This window comes from Anarrhichthys ocellatus, unplaced genomic scaffold (assembly GCF_004355925.1).
Source record: "Anarrhichthys ocellatus isolate YVR2014 unplaced genomic scaffold, GSC_Weel_1.0 scaffold3, whole genome shotgun sequence".
NCBI lineage: Eukaryota > Metazoa > Chordata > Actinopteri > Perciformes > Anarhichadidae > Anarrhichthys > Anarrhichthys ocellatus.
Window position 1 is genome coordinate 11,453,169 of NW_022280033.1, and position 15,362 is coordinate 11,468,530.

At 43.2% G+C, this 15,362-nt stretch overlaps 3 protein-coding genes across 19 annotated transcripts in view; 2 read left to right on the top strand and 1 right to left on the bottom strand.

The window, feature by feature from the left end:
- dst (dystonin) overlaps window positions 1-1,347 on the bottom strand; it is a 96,764-nt gene extending 95,417 nt beyond the window's left edge. For 12 of the 14 annotated variants that reach the window (XM_031841691.1, XM_031841590.1, XM_031841583.1 and 9 more), the window contains exons 1-2: window positions 942-1,347; window positions 570-601 (exon numbers count right to left, since the gene is read on the bottom strand). In XM_031841691.1, the coding sequence (XP_031697551.1) occupies window positions 570-601; window positions 942-1,125 (216 nt within the window). In that variant the 5' untranslated portion in view covers window positions 1,126-1,347. The remainder of the gene's footprint in view (window positions 1-569; window positions 602-941) is intronic. The other 2 variants (XM_031841697.1, XM_031841670.1) reach the window with 1 other exon arrangement.
- A 2,692-nt stretch (window positions 1,348-4,039) lies between these two features.
- znf451 (zinc finger protein 451) lies at window positions 4,040-11,412 on the top strand. Of its 4 annotated transcripts, none has more exons than XM_031841956.1 (13): window positions 4,040-4,159; window positions 5,230-5,290; window positions 5,674-5,757; window positions 5,845-5,958; window positions 7,196-7,307; window positions 7,590-7,740; window positions 8,365-8,491; window positions 8,637-8,796; window positions 8,891-9,038; window positions 9,177-10,648; window positions 10,731-10,799; window positions 10,960-11,025; window positions 11,266-11,412. In XM_031841956.1, exons 2-13 carry the CDS (start codon window positions 5,234-5,236, stop codon window positions 11,304-11,306), a joined length of 2,601 nt encoding a protein of 866 aa, XP_031697816.1. In that variant the 5' UTR covers window positions 4,040-4,159; window positions 5,230-5,233; the 3' UTR covers window positions 11,307-11,412. The 4 variants fall into 4 exon arrangements, with proteins under 4 accessions (XP_031697816.1, XP_031697830.1, XP_031697824.1 ...); XM_031841970.1 differs by having other exon boundaries at window positions 4,040-4,155; XM_031841964.1 differs by lacking the exon at window positions 4,040-4,159 and adding an exon at window positions 4,167-4,746.
- A 1,011-nt stretch (window positions 11,413-12,423) lies between these two features.
- bag2 (BCL2 associated athanogene 2) lies at window positions 12,424-15,271 on the top strand. Its single transcript, XM_031839118.1, has 3 exons — window positions 12,424-12,920; window positions 13,221-13,330; window positions 14,126-15,271. Exons 1-3 carry the CDS (start codon window positions 12,673-12,675, stop codon window positions 14,518-14,520), a joined length of 753 nt encoding a protein of 250 aa, XP_031694978.1. The 5' UTR covers window positions 12,424-12,672; the 3' UTR covers window positions 14,521-15,271.
- Window positions 15,272-15,362: the final 91 nt, after the last annotated feature.

Sequence of the window (15,362 nt, forward strand, 5' to 3'; positions counted from 1 at the left end):
TTTCCAGCCATGCCAGGAAGATCAATTGAACCACAGGAATTATGTCTACTAAGACTGCTTTTGCCATAGTATATAACAGTTTTAATTCGAAGATGGTAATTTGTTAGTGTAAACACTTTAATGCATTTTCACAAGTGTTACATTTTTGTAGTTTTATTTTGAAAGTAAGTGCGTAAAACGGAAACGGAGCGACTGAAGCTCTGTTGACGCATTTGGGCATAAAACTGACACATATGTATCACAAACATTGGGTTTATCTCGGCCCACTTACACCTCAGTTTTAACATATTCGTTTCTAAGAATTTACTGTAGGGAGTCTCAACCCTCCTGAAAGAATGAAACCGCAAAATCACCAGCATTATTTATTGATAACACATGCGCATTGCGCACATCATGGTCCTTAAAATAGTCACGCAGTTCTCTGAAAGTGCAAAGAAACGGGCTTTTGGATGAAGCATTTCTCATAAAGCAGAGGCTACATAAGGCTTCCACACATTTAACTGCCGACGTCTCCTTGCTGTTGGATATGACAGAGGACTCAAACCCATAATTAAAAAAGTTCATCCTACCTCTGATCGAAAATGATGTGTTCGGAGGCCCACTAAAAGAGAGATAACATATGTTAGAATGAAACATGGAGCTAACATTTACCATAAAGTAGCCTATGACATGTCAGATATCAACTAGACATTTTATTACCAATAATTCCAGATATTTTAGGCTAGGCTACAAACTAATCCACAACAGCCTACAACACCCTCTGTCTTCATACGTAATAACGCATATTCGAGTGTGTGTTTGTTTTCTCCTACAGCCCATAGACATGTTACATGTGGACTTTGCTGCTTGCTAGAATAGATAAAACAGACAGTGAGCACATCCAGAACACGTAAGAGATGAGTTATCGGGATGAGGAGATGCGGCTGGCCTGCGCTACTCACCGCGGCTCCTGGTGCGTCCGGACAGCACTGATTTTATAGGATGTTTTCCATTACGAAGCCTGCGATGCCAGCAGCAGAAAAACAAAATTGTCGCTATAGTCCCGAGCAAGAGCAGCAACAACAGCAGCACACATTGAATACTGTACGGCCTCAACAGCACCAAAAACGCCGCAGCAATCATCATAAAGCGAGATGTAGGACAGATCCCGCAGCCTCAGACAGCTGGCTCCTCTCCTGATGATAAATATGTCGCTGGAAGCTCAAGAGGAGAATAAAGACACTGACACGTGAAGCATCGCACAGCAAATCGCGTGAAGCGTACAGGTTCAAAGTGGTCAGCCCGGACTATTGATATCATTATTGTGAGGTACAGTGACTCATGACTCAGCAGAGACGCAAGTTTTATTTATTTATTTATTTTTCTAACAGGGGCAGGGAGAGTCAGCAGATTCAGCTGAGCATCGCAGTTGTCTGCTGCAGAGTCGGCTGCCCTAAAGGATAATGCTATCATGTTAATAACAATAGTATTAGGACTAATACACACCCGTGTGTGTCTGTGAAGTTCAATAGACCAGTGAGTCAGTTTATAGGGAACATATTTAGCTTTTTTACCCTACCTACAATGTCACTTTATTATTGGTAACACAACATTAACGTCTGTCTGACATAGTTTGTTTTAAGTATATTTTGCCGTGTAGACTTAGTGAAATATACCCTGTTGTACTGACAGGCACTGCAACGAGGCAGTTGCTATTAACAGACACTTTCAGGATTAGGGAGAAAAATAGGAACCAACGCTAATCATAATCCAACATTGGTTATGTAATGTTTTGGATGGACTGATATCATTTACAGCGTATTTTCTTCAGTCAGATAAAATAATCTTTCAAACTAAATGCATGGGGACAAAAACAAGTTTTATTTTCAATTTTAAAAGAGCCATTCTGCACCCAAACAAAAAATCCCAGTCAATGACATAGTATGTGTCCACATGTCCACAAAATAAACCAATATACCATTGCATATGACAAGATATACAATTGTTATATACAGCATAAAACATATAAATAATCAAAATGTTTGTATTCTTTTACACCATATGTTGACTAATGTAACATTATTAATTATTAATGTAGGCTATGTCATTCCCATAAAAATCATTTGCATACAAGCAGTAATCACATGTGAATGATTCTGTATGTCAGCATATGTGTACTTAATGGATATGTGGTATATATTATTTATGTATGACAGCATAGAGTATCATGTTCAGGTTGTGTCATGTATGTTAATGTATATATACACAGTATATGCCAATACAATGAGATGCACCTTTACAACATAAACATTATGTTGCAGCCGGCCCGGACTCTGCCTCCCCCTCCACCCTGAAGCATTGTGCTGATCAGCTGTCTCCGGTGTTTACAGACATCTTCAACACCTCCCTGGAGACATGCCACGTACCAGCCTGCTTCAAGGCCTCCACCATCATCCCTGTCCCCAAAAAAACAAGGATAACGGCACTCAATGACTACAGGCCCGTCGCCCTGACCTCTGTGGTCATGAAGTCTTTTGAGCGCCTTGTCCTGTCCCACCTAAAAACCCTCACCGACCCACTCCTGGACCCCCTGCAATTCGCCTACAGAGCCAACAGGTCTGTAGATGACGCAGTCAACTTGGCCCTTCACTTCATCCTCCAGCATCTGGACTCCCCAGGAACCTATGCCAGGATCCTGTTTGTGGACTTCAGCTCTGCTTTCAACACCATCATCCTGTCTCTGCTGCATAGCAAACTCTCCCAGCTGCACGTGCCCGACTTCACCTGCAAGTGGATCACAGACTTCCTGTCTGACAGGAAGCAGCACGTGAAGCTGGGAAAGCACGTCTCAGCCTCCAGGACCATCAGCACCGGTTCCCCCCAAGGCTGCGTTCTTTCCTCTCTGCTCTTCTCCCTGTACACCAACAGCTGCACCTCCAGTCACCAGTCCGTCAAGCTCCTGAAGTTTGCGGATGACACCACCCTCATTGGACTCATCTCTGGTGGGGACTCGACGCTGTGGAGTCCTTCCGCTTCCTGGGCTCCATCATAACCCAGGACCTCAAGTGGGAGCTGAACATCAGCTCCATCACAAAGAAGGCCCAGCAGAGGATGTACTTCCTGAGGCAGCTGAAGAAATTCAACCTGCCAAAGACAATGATGGTGCATTTCTACACAGCCATCATTGAGTCCATCCTCTGCTCCTCCATCACGGTCTGGTACGCTGCAGCTACAGCCAAGGACAAGGGCAGACTGCAGCGCATCATTCGCTCTGCTGAGAGGGTGATTGGCTGCAATCTGCCGTCCCTCCAGGACCTGTTCGATTCAAGGACCCTGAAGCGAGCAAGAAAGATTGTAGCCGACCCCTCTCACCCTGCACATGATCTGCTTGTGCCCCTTCCATCTGGCAGGAGGCTGCGGTCCATCAGAACCAAGACCTCACGCCACACAAACAGTTTCTACCCGTCCGCAGTCGGGCTCATTAACAAAGCCCGGGACCCCCACTGACTCTGTCATCCCCAGGACGTTTCCTTCTGGTTTCTCCGCTGCACATCCCTGTTTCTTTATTTAAACACACTCGACACTTTCAACATTTCACTTACACTTCACTTGTTTTACAGTCCTGTTATCTGTCTTGTTGTGCACTTTATTTTATATTTTACTGTAAATGTAATATGTTTCTATTTCTTGTACTGTTGATTGTTGATAGTTTAATGTTTATTGTTAAATGTTACGCACCACCCGCCACGATAAATTCCTTGTAGGTGCAGACTTCCTTGGCAATAAACGGTTCTGATTCTGATTCTGATTATGTCCACACAATCACAATGCAGTTATGTATAAACATTATAAAAACCATTCGTCACATAATCATTACTCCACCATAGAAGTTACAGTTACTGTAATAATAACGTCATTCTGAACTAAAATATGAACACAGTCGCAACAGCTACACACTTCGGCCCGGACTAGGTAAGAACAGACGGGCGGAGTTTGCTCTCGCATTTGCTCCGTAGTAACAACCAGTAACCCCGTCCGTACGGAACACTCCGCGAAGAAAAGGAGCGCTTCAGTATCACGTGACGTTTCAGACCAGACTAGTTGGCTGCGTTGAATTGATTTGGGATGTTGTAGCTAGCTACCAGTCTGTCAACTGAGGAGCCGACAGAATAAGCAGTAGGTAATGTCATGCTCAGCTTCATTCATTTGAGTTCAACCATGTGATTAAAGCGTGTTTAACGTTGCTTTGCATTAGTTAAGCGTGGTTAACATGTTGCAACCGCTAACGTCAGAGAGCTAACGTTAGCTCACAGAGAGCCTGGACGCTTGGCAACGTCTTGGAAGCAACCATTTCAAGATTTCGCTGCTAATAAATGTGCCGAACAGAAGATGGTTGGTGATAAAAAAAAAACAACACACGAGAATGCAGGTGAACTTCACATGGTTGATTAGTGCGTGTTCAGTTGCAGAACCTTGATTTACGTCGATAGAGCGCATTGGAAACTCCACTGTGGCGCCTAATTTCTTCCTCTCGGCAGTTTGAGTGCTGTTTAGCAGTTCATGGCTCAGTGCTGCCTAGGCTTTTGGTGGCCGTGAGCGGTATTGCAACAACACTGTGATTTTTAGTGCATAGTCCGCTGAAGTTGAGCTCCCCCCCCATCAGTGGCAGCACCAAAGAGAAGCACTCTCTGGTGGGCAACAGAGGAAGAAGTTACGCCCCATGTTAGACTTGACGTTTAATCAAACACTGTCCTGCATTACGCCGGAGTAAGTCACATGTTTGTTACTTTATGCAAGCTTCACGTTGACGCGTAGTCTCCTGAACGGTTGCTGTGTATAATAACTGCCATCTGGTGTAGTTTACAACAATTTAATATTCGATGTTTCAGCAAACAATAATAGCAACGTCTGCCGGATATGAGTACTGTACTCGGGTAACGTTAGTCAGCCGATCCGGTGATGCTGTTTACTGAAAGTGTGGTCAAGTGTCATGCAACTATTACTGTAACTAAACGCATTTTCGTTTTGTTTATGTTTAATTAAATCATACTGTGACAAGTGTATTAAAAAAACGGTTACGGATTTATGTTCTAATTTTGACTGATCTCAGCAGGTTGCAGTATTACTGTTACTGACACTTGAGTGGCTTTGGTTAACTAGTAACTAATACACATCCCTCCTCTATACAGTCAAAGGGATCAAAGTTAGGGCTGCAGCTTCTAAAGTCACACTTGTTCTTTATTTCCTCAGATAAATGTCTTCTCCAGCTCAAGCAGACGACGATGAGGTGGAAGAAGTGGAGTTTGTATCAGTAAGTCCCGCGTGCACGTTATCTATTAAACAAAGCGATAGGTTGAAAGGCCGAGATGACGGTTGCATTTGTTTACTTTCTGTCTTTTGACATTGAGGCGACTAATTGTGCAATAACCTCTTGATCTAGCCTGATAATCAGACTTATCTTATCTTAATTTGTATATTTATCATATTTGATTCGCTGAACAGTATAAGCTGCTGCTCCATGTATTGTATGACCAGCCATGATTCAGGCATAGAGCACCTCTGCTTTCATGGGCATGTTAACGTGAATAAACAACCCTTTTGACGTTGTACAGGGGTTTGTAGACGTCTTTGAATCTTCTAAATGTAGGTGTGTTTTATAATACTAAATGACACGGTGTCTTGTACTTGCTTCAGGAGGGCCCTGTCAGACCAGTACTAGAATGCATTGATCTGCTGAGTGATAATGAGGATGAGGGATGTTCCTCTGTGGCAGGCACGGTAAGTGGCTGAATGGAACACCTTTTCTCTACATAGTGTCTGTCGAGAGTGAAATTGAAATTGCTCTGCCTTTTTATTCTGCTGTAGATTGAAGATGAAATCACCCGCCATAAAGCGCACGTTACATCTACACTGGACAGGCTGGCACACCAGGTGGCCTTAGAGAAAAAGGAAAGATCAGATAAATGTAGAGCGTTCAAGGTAAGTGTGCTTCAATATAATGTGCTCTCATTTGATGCTTGCTAGACTGTAATCAAGCTGTTACATTTATGGAGGTCTGTCAAGCTTTGTTTATACCTGCGCTTGAAGCTCCGAGTATGTACGGATGCGTTCATACTCTGTGACCTGCATTATTCTCTGAAACGCCAGAGGGCGTACAAACAAAATGTACTGTGAAGAATCAAAGAGACAAAGAGTTTAACTCCTATATATGCCCATAGACTGTAGGGCCAATCCAAATCTCCACACTCAGACTTTGAGTCGGGCTCCCGTAAAATCCTTGAGGGTTTAGTTCTGTCCCGCTGTCAAATCATCGAGTGTTTGAGGGCTCTCTCTCAAACATTTTGAGCCCTTCATGAACACTTTCGGTAAGTCAGCATTAGATGCAGACTTTGCCCAAGGGAATTACCCACAATTCATTGCAATGTGGCGTTAAACATGGGGTAACCAGTGGATGGAACATGAAATCAGAGGAATGGAAGCAGAGATTATATTAAACAGATTTGCTAATCAAACATTTCATTTAGACAAAAACAAGTAAGTAGATTATTTGAAATTACCTCTCATCCTGCGAGGAAAGAGCCTGGAAGACGTTCAAATCAGGGAGTAAATGTATAATATAAATACTCACAATTGTACATAATAATATTTTTTGACGTTGTCATGGTCACATGATATGTTGCAGCAAAGTGTTGTCCCATTTGTATGTACACCATTTCAAGCCCTCACAGCCTCTCACACTCAACCACTTACCAGGTGACGTCAGTAAGTCTCTGAGGGTTCAGGGTTTGAGGCCTTAGGGGGACTATTGTCTTCATCCTGCATTTAAAAGTTAAATTACTTGTGCTCATCACAAGGGCACTTAAAAAATACACAAACAATCTTCAGTGCTAGCAAAACCTCATTGAACACTATATGATGGGTTTAAATGTTACCTAAAATGCTCAGTAGACATTTTTTTTCCTTTGTGTTGGTTTACTGTATCTGGTCAATTAGGGTAAGTTGTAGCAGCAACAGTGCCACCCTGTGGACAGAATGCATAGAAAGCAAATAACAGTGTATTTAATCCATACAACATCTTACTGTATGTGACTTAGAGAGATAACATTAATCAGTGTCTGTAGGTCACTACTGACATCTGTCTATCTGTCCTTTGTAGTCTATAGAAGATGCAGAATGTGTTCTGTTATCTTTCATCTCTTTTGTGTCTCTTTTTCAGGAGAAGCAAATCTTACAAAGAGCTCACGGACAGCAGGAGCTGGCCTTTAGTTCTCCAAATGGAATTAATTGGGAAGCAAAGCACTGTGTGGACATGTGGTTAAAGATGCCAGGTACATTTTAATCTGGATCAGAAAGCTGTTGGATATTCACTGACATTGTCACTTGTAAATCTGTCAATGTTGGAGTTGATTCAAGCTCGTAGAGTCATGTACTGTTGGATGTTTCTACCAGTGTGCTATGCTGTGCTGCTGCAATGATCCACTTTCTTCACAGGGATGAATGAAATGTGATTTTGTCTTAAGAGATTTAGCCATGCCAATGACAGAGCACCTTTTACAGTGGCACTAGATGTTGTGTTAACTGTTCATACTGTGTCTTTGCGTTTTATTTAGGTGTTAAACCGGGAATGATCAGTTCTGGTTTTACAAGAAGAAACGGACCTACTTCTTTCCCCGGAAACAGTTCAACTCGACACACTTGTCCAGTGATCAACTGTGGTCGGGTTTATGACAATGCGTCCCTCCTTGAAGGCCACTTAAAAAGGTAATCTATTTCAGTGTGGGTGTAATACCTTCTGAATAGTGCTTGAAGAGGAAAAAACTTCTGTATTTGTACAGTGAATAAAAGATACTACGTGATATTGGGTTTGGGGGTCCACCCCTATAGAAAGACTTAAAACTCACATCGTTTTGGACCATTACTTATTGTTCTATACTCCCAAAAAGCTTAAAGGCAAAACTTGCTGTAATTAAATAATTATGGTATAATTTACACATATCACAGCCTTGTTCTGAACATTTAAATCATCTAGAAATGTTTTCCTCTAAAATCCTATGATGTAAATCAAAAGAGCAGACTCAGAAATAAAGAATTTAACAAAGTTTTGATGAACAGTTCACTTGTTAATCTACTTTACAAAAAGGATGTGAACGTTGTATCGATAAGTTACAACCCCCTCGTTCTCACATGGAACACTATAAATTGCCCAGAGAAGCCGATATGGAGAGGGCAGAGAAGAGTGCCTGTAGCTTGTGAGAAGGCAAAGAGTAAGATGTAGAATTGCCAGTACTACGTACCAGTGAGTGCCGGCCCACTTCGAGCACTGCTTTTGAACCAATTCCCAGAGTACACATAATGTAATAATGCCATAACATATTGTGTGTGTAGGTTCGATCACTCCCCGTGTGACCCAACCATCAATCTTAAAGGGTGTCCATCGGAGCTCTTTGCCTGTGTCGCCTGTTGTGAACATTTTCAGACTGAAGAAGCGTGGAGGAAACATCTCGAGTCTCAGGTTCACACACTTTTCTGAATGTGCTATGAAAAGCTCCTGCTCTTTGAATTATGAATTGATTATTGTCTGAAATACCTATTTGACAGCTGTTGATCTACAGTCGCTTATTCATTATTTTGAGAGAAAAACATGTTTTGATCAACAGGTGTCCTCATCTGCTGCTGATGGTCACAGCAACACACAGACGTATCAGTGGATTGTGTGTTTCGCCTGTCCTGCCTGCTACTTCCTCTTCAACCTGCGGGATGAGTGTCTTCAGCACATGTCAGCCAAAAACCACTTCACAGAGTCACTCGCCATGAATGGTAAGGTTTGTTGAACGTTTTTTAATTTCTATACGTCGGAGGTATTACAGGAGCAAGATCACATGTACCTTTTTACTTTCTCCTCTTGCTAAAGAAACCAGAGGAAGACCACTGCCAGTTCCTGTCTCCCAATATGTTAAGAATCGTCTTATCACTTTGTGCAAGGATGTAACATTCAACGTCCGATGCTCTTTATGTCACAAAGTGCTGCTCTCACATCAGGCAGCTCAAGCCCACTTTAAGTAAGTTTAATTGTGATTAATTCAGTGCATGTGTTAATATCTTTTGATGTTACATGTTGTATAGCAGACACTGATTTTCTTCAGATGTTTTTTGTGGAACTGATTTTTCCTGTTTCCTCATTTTCCTTCTTCTTTTAGTGTGCACTGCAGACAGGGCTGCGCGGTGGCCAAGGCTGATAAAACAGTAGTGCAGGTAATGAAACAGCTGCAAGTGCGAGGGCAGTGCTCCCTCTGCTGTAAAATGTTCCACAGCCAAGCTGAAATCGAGAGGCACAAAGAATCGACCCAGCATGACGTGGAGCTCAACCACACGATGGAGAGAGCCCTCATTCAGCACTGCAGGTTTAGTGAAATTCACCACACCCAGAGGGCTCGAGAGGCCCGGAGGAAAGGACCGTCCACAGGCCTTGAGACACATTTTCAAAAACGAAACAAGGAGAGTGATTGTGGAGAATTTTCAGCCAAACGGAAGAGACCGAGCGTGAAAGGCAGAGTCAGCAGAAACTGGGTAAAAGCCTGGTTCTGCGAGTGTGGTATACAGTTCTCGGAGGAGGCCACAGCCACACAGCATCTCTTGGCTGTGAACCAAATTTTCCATCAGTGCGCCGTGTGCGGCAAATACATGGGAGAGTCCTCGGTCACCCGCCTGCACATGAGTCGCTTTCACGGGGGAGCTCACCTCTCCAACTTCCTCTTCTACTGCCGCAAGTGCAAACTGGAGATGCCTCGGTACGAAGACATCCTGTCGCACGTGACGGAAGCCCACAGCGGACACACCTACATCACCCTAAGGGAGGTCCTCGAGGAGCCGGCCGTGGCCGGCGACGCCAAGCCGTCCACCAGCAGAGGAGTCGGCCCACGTTCGTCCTCCAAGGCCGCGGTCCGGCAGAGCACAGTCGGGACGTCTTTGAAAGCAGAGCAGACCTGGATGTGCAGGATGTGCGAGGACACCTTCGACTCGGAAGCGGACGTCCGCAAACACTGCCGTGACGTGAGCAGCCACAGCTTTCAGAGGTTCATCTGTGGACACTGCCCCCAGAAGTTCTTTAAAGAGTCCACTGTACGCAGACATTGCACGAATGAGCACGGCGGGCAGATACAGAGCTCCCACTTCTGCGGCCTCTGCGACAGCATGCTGTTTGAATCCGAGGACGAGTTTTTGGAGCACTACAAGAGTCTCCACAGTAAAGACTACTACTGCATGGACGATGTCGAGGTCGTTCCGCCGGCCGCTGACGAAAGCACCAGTCGGCTCACATGCCCGTGCATGGGCTCAGGGAAGAGGAAAGGGGAAATGAAAGCTACGTACACGCAATGCATGAGGGATCTGTCCGCGGAAGGGAAATGTCAATATGTGTGCGCTCATTGTGGCGCGACTGCGCCTTCCTTTGCACAGATGAAGACTCACGTCCACACGAAGCACGCTGCCTTGAACCTGGACAAGACCTTTGACGTAGAATGCAAGGCTTGCCGGGAGAGTTTCAGGGGCGTACCGAGTTTCCATGCACACTATCACTCCCGACACTGTACACTGGAGCCTTGCACGAGCTCCAGGACCTGCAGTGTGAAAGCAGAGCTCAATGCTGTGGAGATCTCAACAGACGCCAATGGTAAATCAGTTGCTTTTGTTTTTTTTACATTTATATCTACGTTTAAGCAGCATTTAATCCGGTTTTCATATTGTCATTTCAGAGATGGAGGATGAAACATTGAAGTTTTTGAACAGGGATCAGACCAACAAAGAGAGTGCAGCGTGTGAACGTAAGCAATAAACAATACACAACCACTGAGTCACTCACGCCACACACACAAACAGAGAGCAAGCAAATGCACAGTGTAGCTTTCTTTTACATAATACACAAGAGCTTTATAACACCACGGTACAATATATCAGCTGCTCATTTTTTATGGTCTACTTCAGATGAATCGGATGACGAGATGAACCATGAACCGTCTCTGGGTGCAGAAGAGGAAAGAGAGTCAGCAGGTATGTGTTTACTGTCTGTGGCTGAGCAGGTAATGTTCAAGCTGTGTTAACTCACTGCAGCCTCAGGTTACGACTGTGTACCGACAGTCAGTTCACAGTGATTACATTTCACTGTAGAGAACTTAGTCAGATAAACACTCCTTGTATGTTGGCCTTAGTGGTTGGCAGTATTTGTGCTTTGCAGTGTTTTATTTGGACGTACTGTAACTTGGATCCTTATATTCTGCTTCTCTTTTACAGAGTTGGAAGAAGCTCTTAAAAGAAGTCTTCTGGAGTTTTGAGGATATGATTTGGTTTGTTTTTTTGTGACCCAATGTTTGTCAGACTGAGGTGTTTTGAACCAGGTATTTGTCTTTAAAAAATGTTAAATAAACAGTTGCCATATAAGTTTTTCTGTGTTTTTAATTATTTGTAAATGAATCAATATGATGACATGATAAATTATCAATGCTGGGCATTCCCATCCAAGGGAACCAGCCAGTTTAATACTATAAGGTTGGCCTGTGGCTGTGGATTTACGTCCTCTGCTGTGCAGTCTCAACACTTTGGTGTGTCGACACATGTGCTATAAATGCCAACGATGACACTGCAACATGCCGAAGCTGAACTTGTGACCTCAGTGCATCTCCAATTGCAGTCTCTGTTTTCAGTGCTGACTTAAACTCCAGTGTATTGTATGCACCGTAGGGAGCAGGGCCAACCCCTGTGTGTAAAAGAGTTTGTTTCCTGAAGTGCAGCCATGTAATTCCTGATCTACATGTGATGGGATATTAGCCCATTCCAATAAAATGAAGTGGAAACAGACATTTTAAACTGCAACTGCAATTCTGTCAACAACTCTTTGGCTCTGTTAGTTTCCTCATGTTCTCTTCAAAATCATTAGAAGGCAGATTCCCTTTAAAGGGGATGCACACTACAGATTAGCATTCAGATTTAATTGGGATATACATGTATTTCAAATGCTTGTTTTTCTTCTTTCTTCACATCCTCTTCGTCACTATGTTGCATGATTTGTGATTCTTGCTAGTTTGAATCAGAAAATGGAGACTCCAATATATTAAGACATTTTAAGATAGTGGCCCAGGATCGAAACAGTGAGTGTTTATGCACTTAATGGAACAAGTTCATTGTGACTCCTGGTTGGAGAATGAAGCAGCCCTCTAAAAAAAACAACCTCGAATTCTCATTTAGATGTAAAGACATTAAGCCTACAGCAAGTTGTGCATACATGGCAGATCGATGTGGGTTTATTTAAAGTATACATAAAATACAATCTTTTATCAGTGATGGAAATCAATATTGCATAAATGTTTAATGAGTAGATCAATGTGCTGAGAATATTAAGACCCCCCCCCCCCCCCACACACACACACACACACACACACAGTACACTGCACAGCAGACTAAAGTCCTAGTACCCATTGAGTGGAAAACCTCATACAGATATTTCCTAAATATAGAAATAGCAAAACAGTTCTATTTACACATCAGAAACTGACTGAAATTACAGCTTCATCTAAGTATGTATGGGGACCCGCTAGAGCTTTTTCAGCGACCTGTAGAGGTCCTCGGACCTGAAGTTGGGAGACACTGTCCAGGGCTTCTCGAGAATCTTCTGTTAGGACAGAGGGAAGGAAGTTGCAGCCCATGTTAGGAGATGTTCCCCCTGGACCGCGACTGCAGTCAGCAGTGCACAGTGTCGATCGCACACAAGGATTCCTCTCCGGGACGGATCATTATCATAATAATAATACATCTAAATCATTCACGATCATGGCTCAAGCTAAGATACAGGCGAAAATGAACGAGGCTACGTGCAGCAAGTTCAGCAGGACGCTGTCCATGGCAGATCGCTCCGGACAACTCCTGGAAAGTTTGGATCAGCTGGAAATGAGGTACAGTTAAGTAACAGGCCGTGCCATGTGCGCTAAACACCGCGCACGCGAGGGCTTGAGGCATTATAGTTGGTATGTTGTGTATTTTATGATTAACGCAATATAGAAATGTATTTTCAACCAGAGGGGAAACAAAGCGGACGCAGCCAATCGCGTCGGATTAACATGAAAAAATAAAATGAATGGGTGCAGTATAATTCTGGTAATGTATTACTGTGGATTGTCAGTGATGCTCGTTTGTGTCCCAGAGAAAGGGATCGTTTCAGTGGTCACGCTTTGTAATCGCTCTTTGTCCGTCAGGGTGGAGACTTTACGCGAAACAGCTTCGGCCATGGAGGTGGAGAGGGAGTTCATCCTGGAAATGATTCAGTCCTTACAGAACGGACAGGAACTGCGAAACATCAGTGCTGGTGAGACATCACTGTGTTTTTAACAGAGAAAAGAAACCATCACAGAGTCCTGGTACACCTTGTTTGACTGTTTGTACCCAATAGTGTTTTTAATCCTTTTTACTTTTTGCAGCTGCTCTGATTTCACTGTAACATTGTGATCCAATGAGGTTATGCTTTGTAGTTGGGTGGTGTGGTTCAAGAAACCTCAGGGGATTCCAGGAGGAAACATGATAGTTTTTTCACCACACCCAGGAGAAGAGAGGTCATTAGTTTGTTTTCCTCCCATAAGTGATGTCATATGGTGTAGCCTACACAAAGGGTAATTACATTCAAATTATCATACAGTATTTCCTCATTTCCCATATTAAGTGTATCCACCTTACACCAATACATTAGCCACCATGTGTAGCTATAGTGTACTGTACATAAAGGGTGTTGAGCATTACATGAACACTGTGTAATCTGGCTCTTCTGCCAGAATGACCACCCATTTAACTTTATTATTTTCACCTGCTGAACAAAAAATAAATAATAAAATACTAAAGTCGTGGTTTGTTCCCACAATATAATCTAATTCACCTTTCTGACAGTTTTTAAAAAATTAATTTCTTAACAGGCCCATCCTGTTGGATTAGAATGCATCAAATTTGAGCTGCATTGCATTAGTATAATCACATTCACATGAGGTAGCGTGTTTACACTAATGCATGGTGGACGAGGAGAGGCAAGGGCAAGGATTTAAAACCAGTAGATGCTCTATTATTGTGTCCACCACTTTATAGCCAGTGTATTTCGCTCTCTTTTTTTCTTAAGGGGAGAGAGAAGAGTTGTCTTTAACAGCAAACCGTCTAATGGGCCGGACGCTGTGCGTGGAGATCTCCATCGGCACGATCAGGAACTCCCTGCAGGAGGAGGCGTTGCGCAATGCCACATCTGTAATCGATGAGATAGTGAAGAAGTTGCTGGACGATATGGACGGCGGGCGGCAGCAGCTGCTGGCCGTGCACGCTGCCTGTGTGACCGAGGCCCCGCCCGTCCCCATCGACCAGAAGTTTCAGGCCATCGTGATCGGCTGCGCCCTGGAGGACCAGAAGAAGATCAAGCGCAGGCTGGAGACGTTGCTGAGGAACGTTGACAATGCTAAGAAGAACATCAAGATTATGGATCACCAAAAACTGGAGGACCCAAAAACCAATGGCAGTCAATAAGACTCGTCACCAAAACATGAAATGTGTCATAAAGCCACAAACCTCAACCAGAACTGCCCTCATCATGTACTAACTTTCATAAGATGACACGTAGCACCAAGACCAGTCCCTTTATTAAATGATACTGAACCATAGGGCCAAACAACAGACACCATCATTCTCCATAACTTCTGGGCAGAATCAAGTGTTACCTTCAAATTATTAACACTGACCTACTTTAAATATATTGTTAATGTCTATACCTAGTACACAATGTGTGTTCACATATACACTGAAGTAAGAAGGAAAAGATACGATGGCCTAGTGCTCCATTGGAGGTGTGATCACAGTTTATTGTAAAATCCACTGCTTGAAAAACAATGAATTTAATGTTGAAGTATATCTATGTATTTTTTTTTCTGTTTCGTTGTCTCACCTTTTAAATCAGGCACTTGGTAATGCCTCTGGATGTGCACTGCATACACTACCTCTGTGTGAAGGCAACACTAATCACGCTGTGGATTTTAGTTCCTGTTTGCACAAAGCATGTCAGATTATGTGTCAAAACTTTGATTAAAAAAAAAAAAAAAAAAACTGTCGATGAAGCAGATTACTCAGGTTGGATCTATAGACTGAGCCCTGTTGGCATCACATATGTCTTTAAACAGAGATCACAGCAATCTTTTACTGAATGAAGTTACAGACAAAAGGACGATAGTAACAGTGCTGTAGCCCCATGCTTGTCAGCTTCAAAGATCTTGGTAAGTCTGACAATAAAGTATTGACTCAAGATCTACTTACGAGCTTTTCAACAACATCCATTGGCTTTTAACTCTGAATGAATACAGCGAAGCATTTTGTTT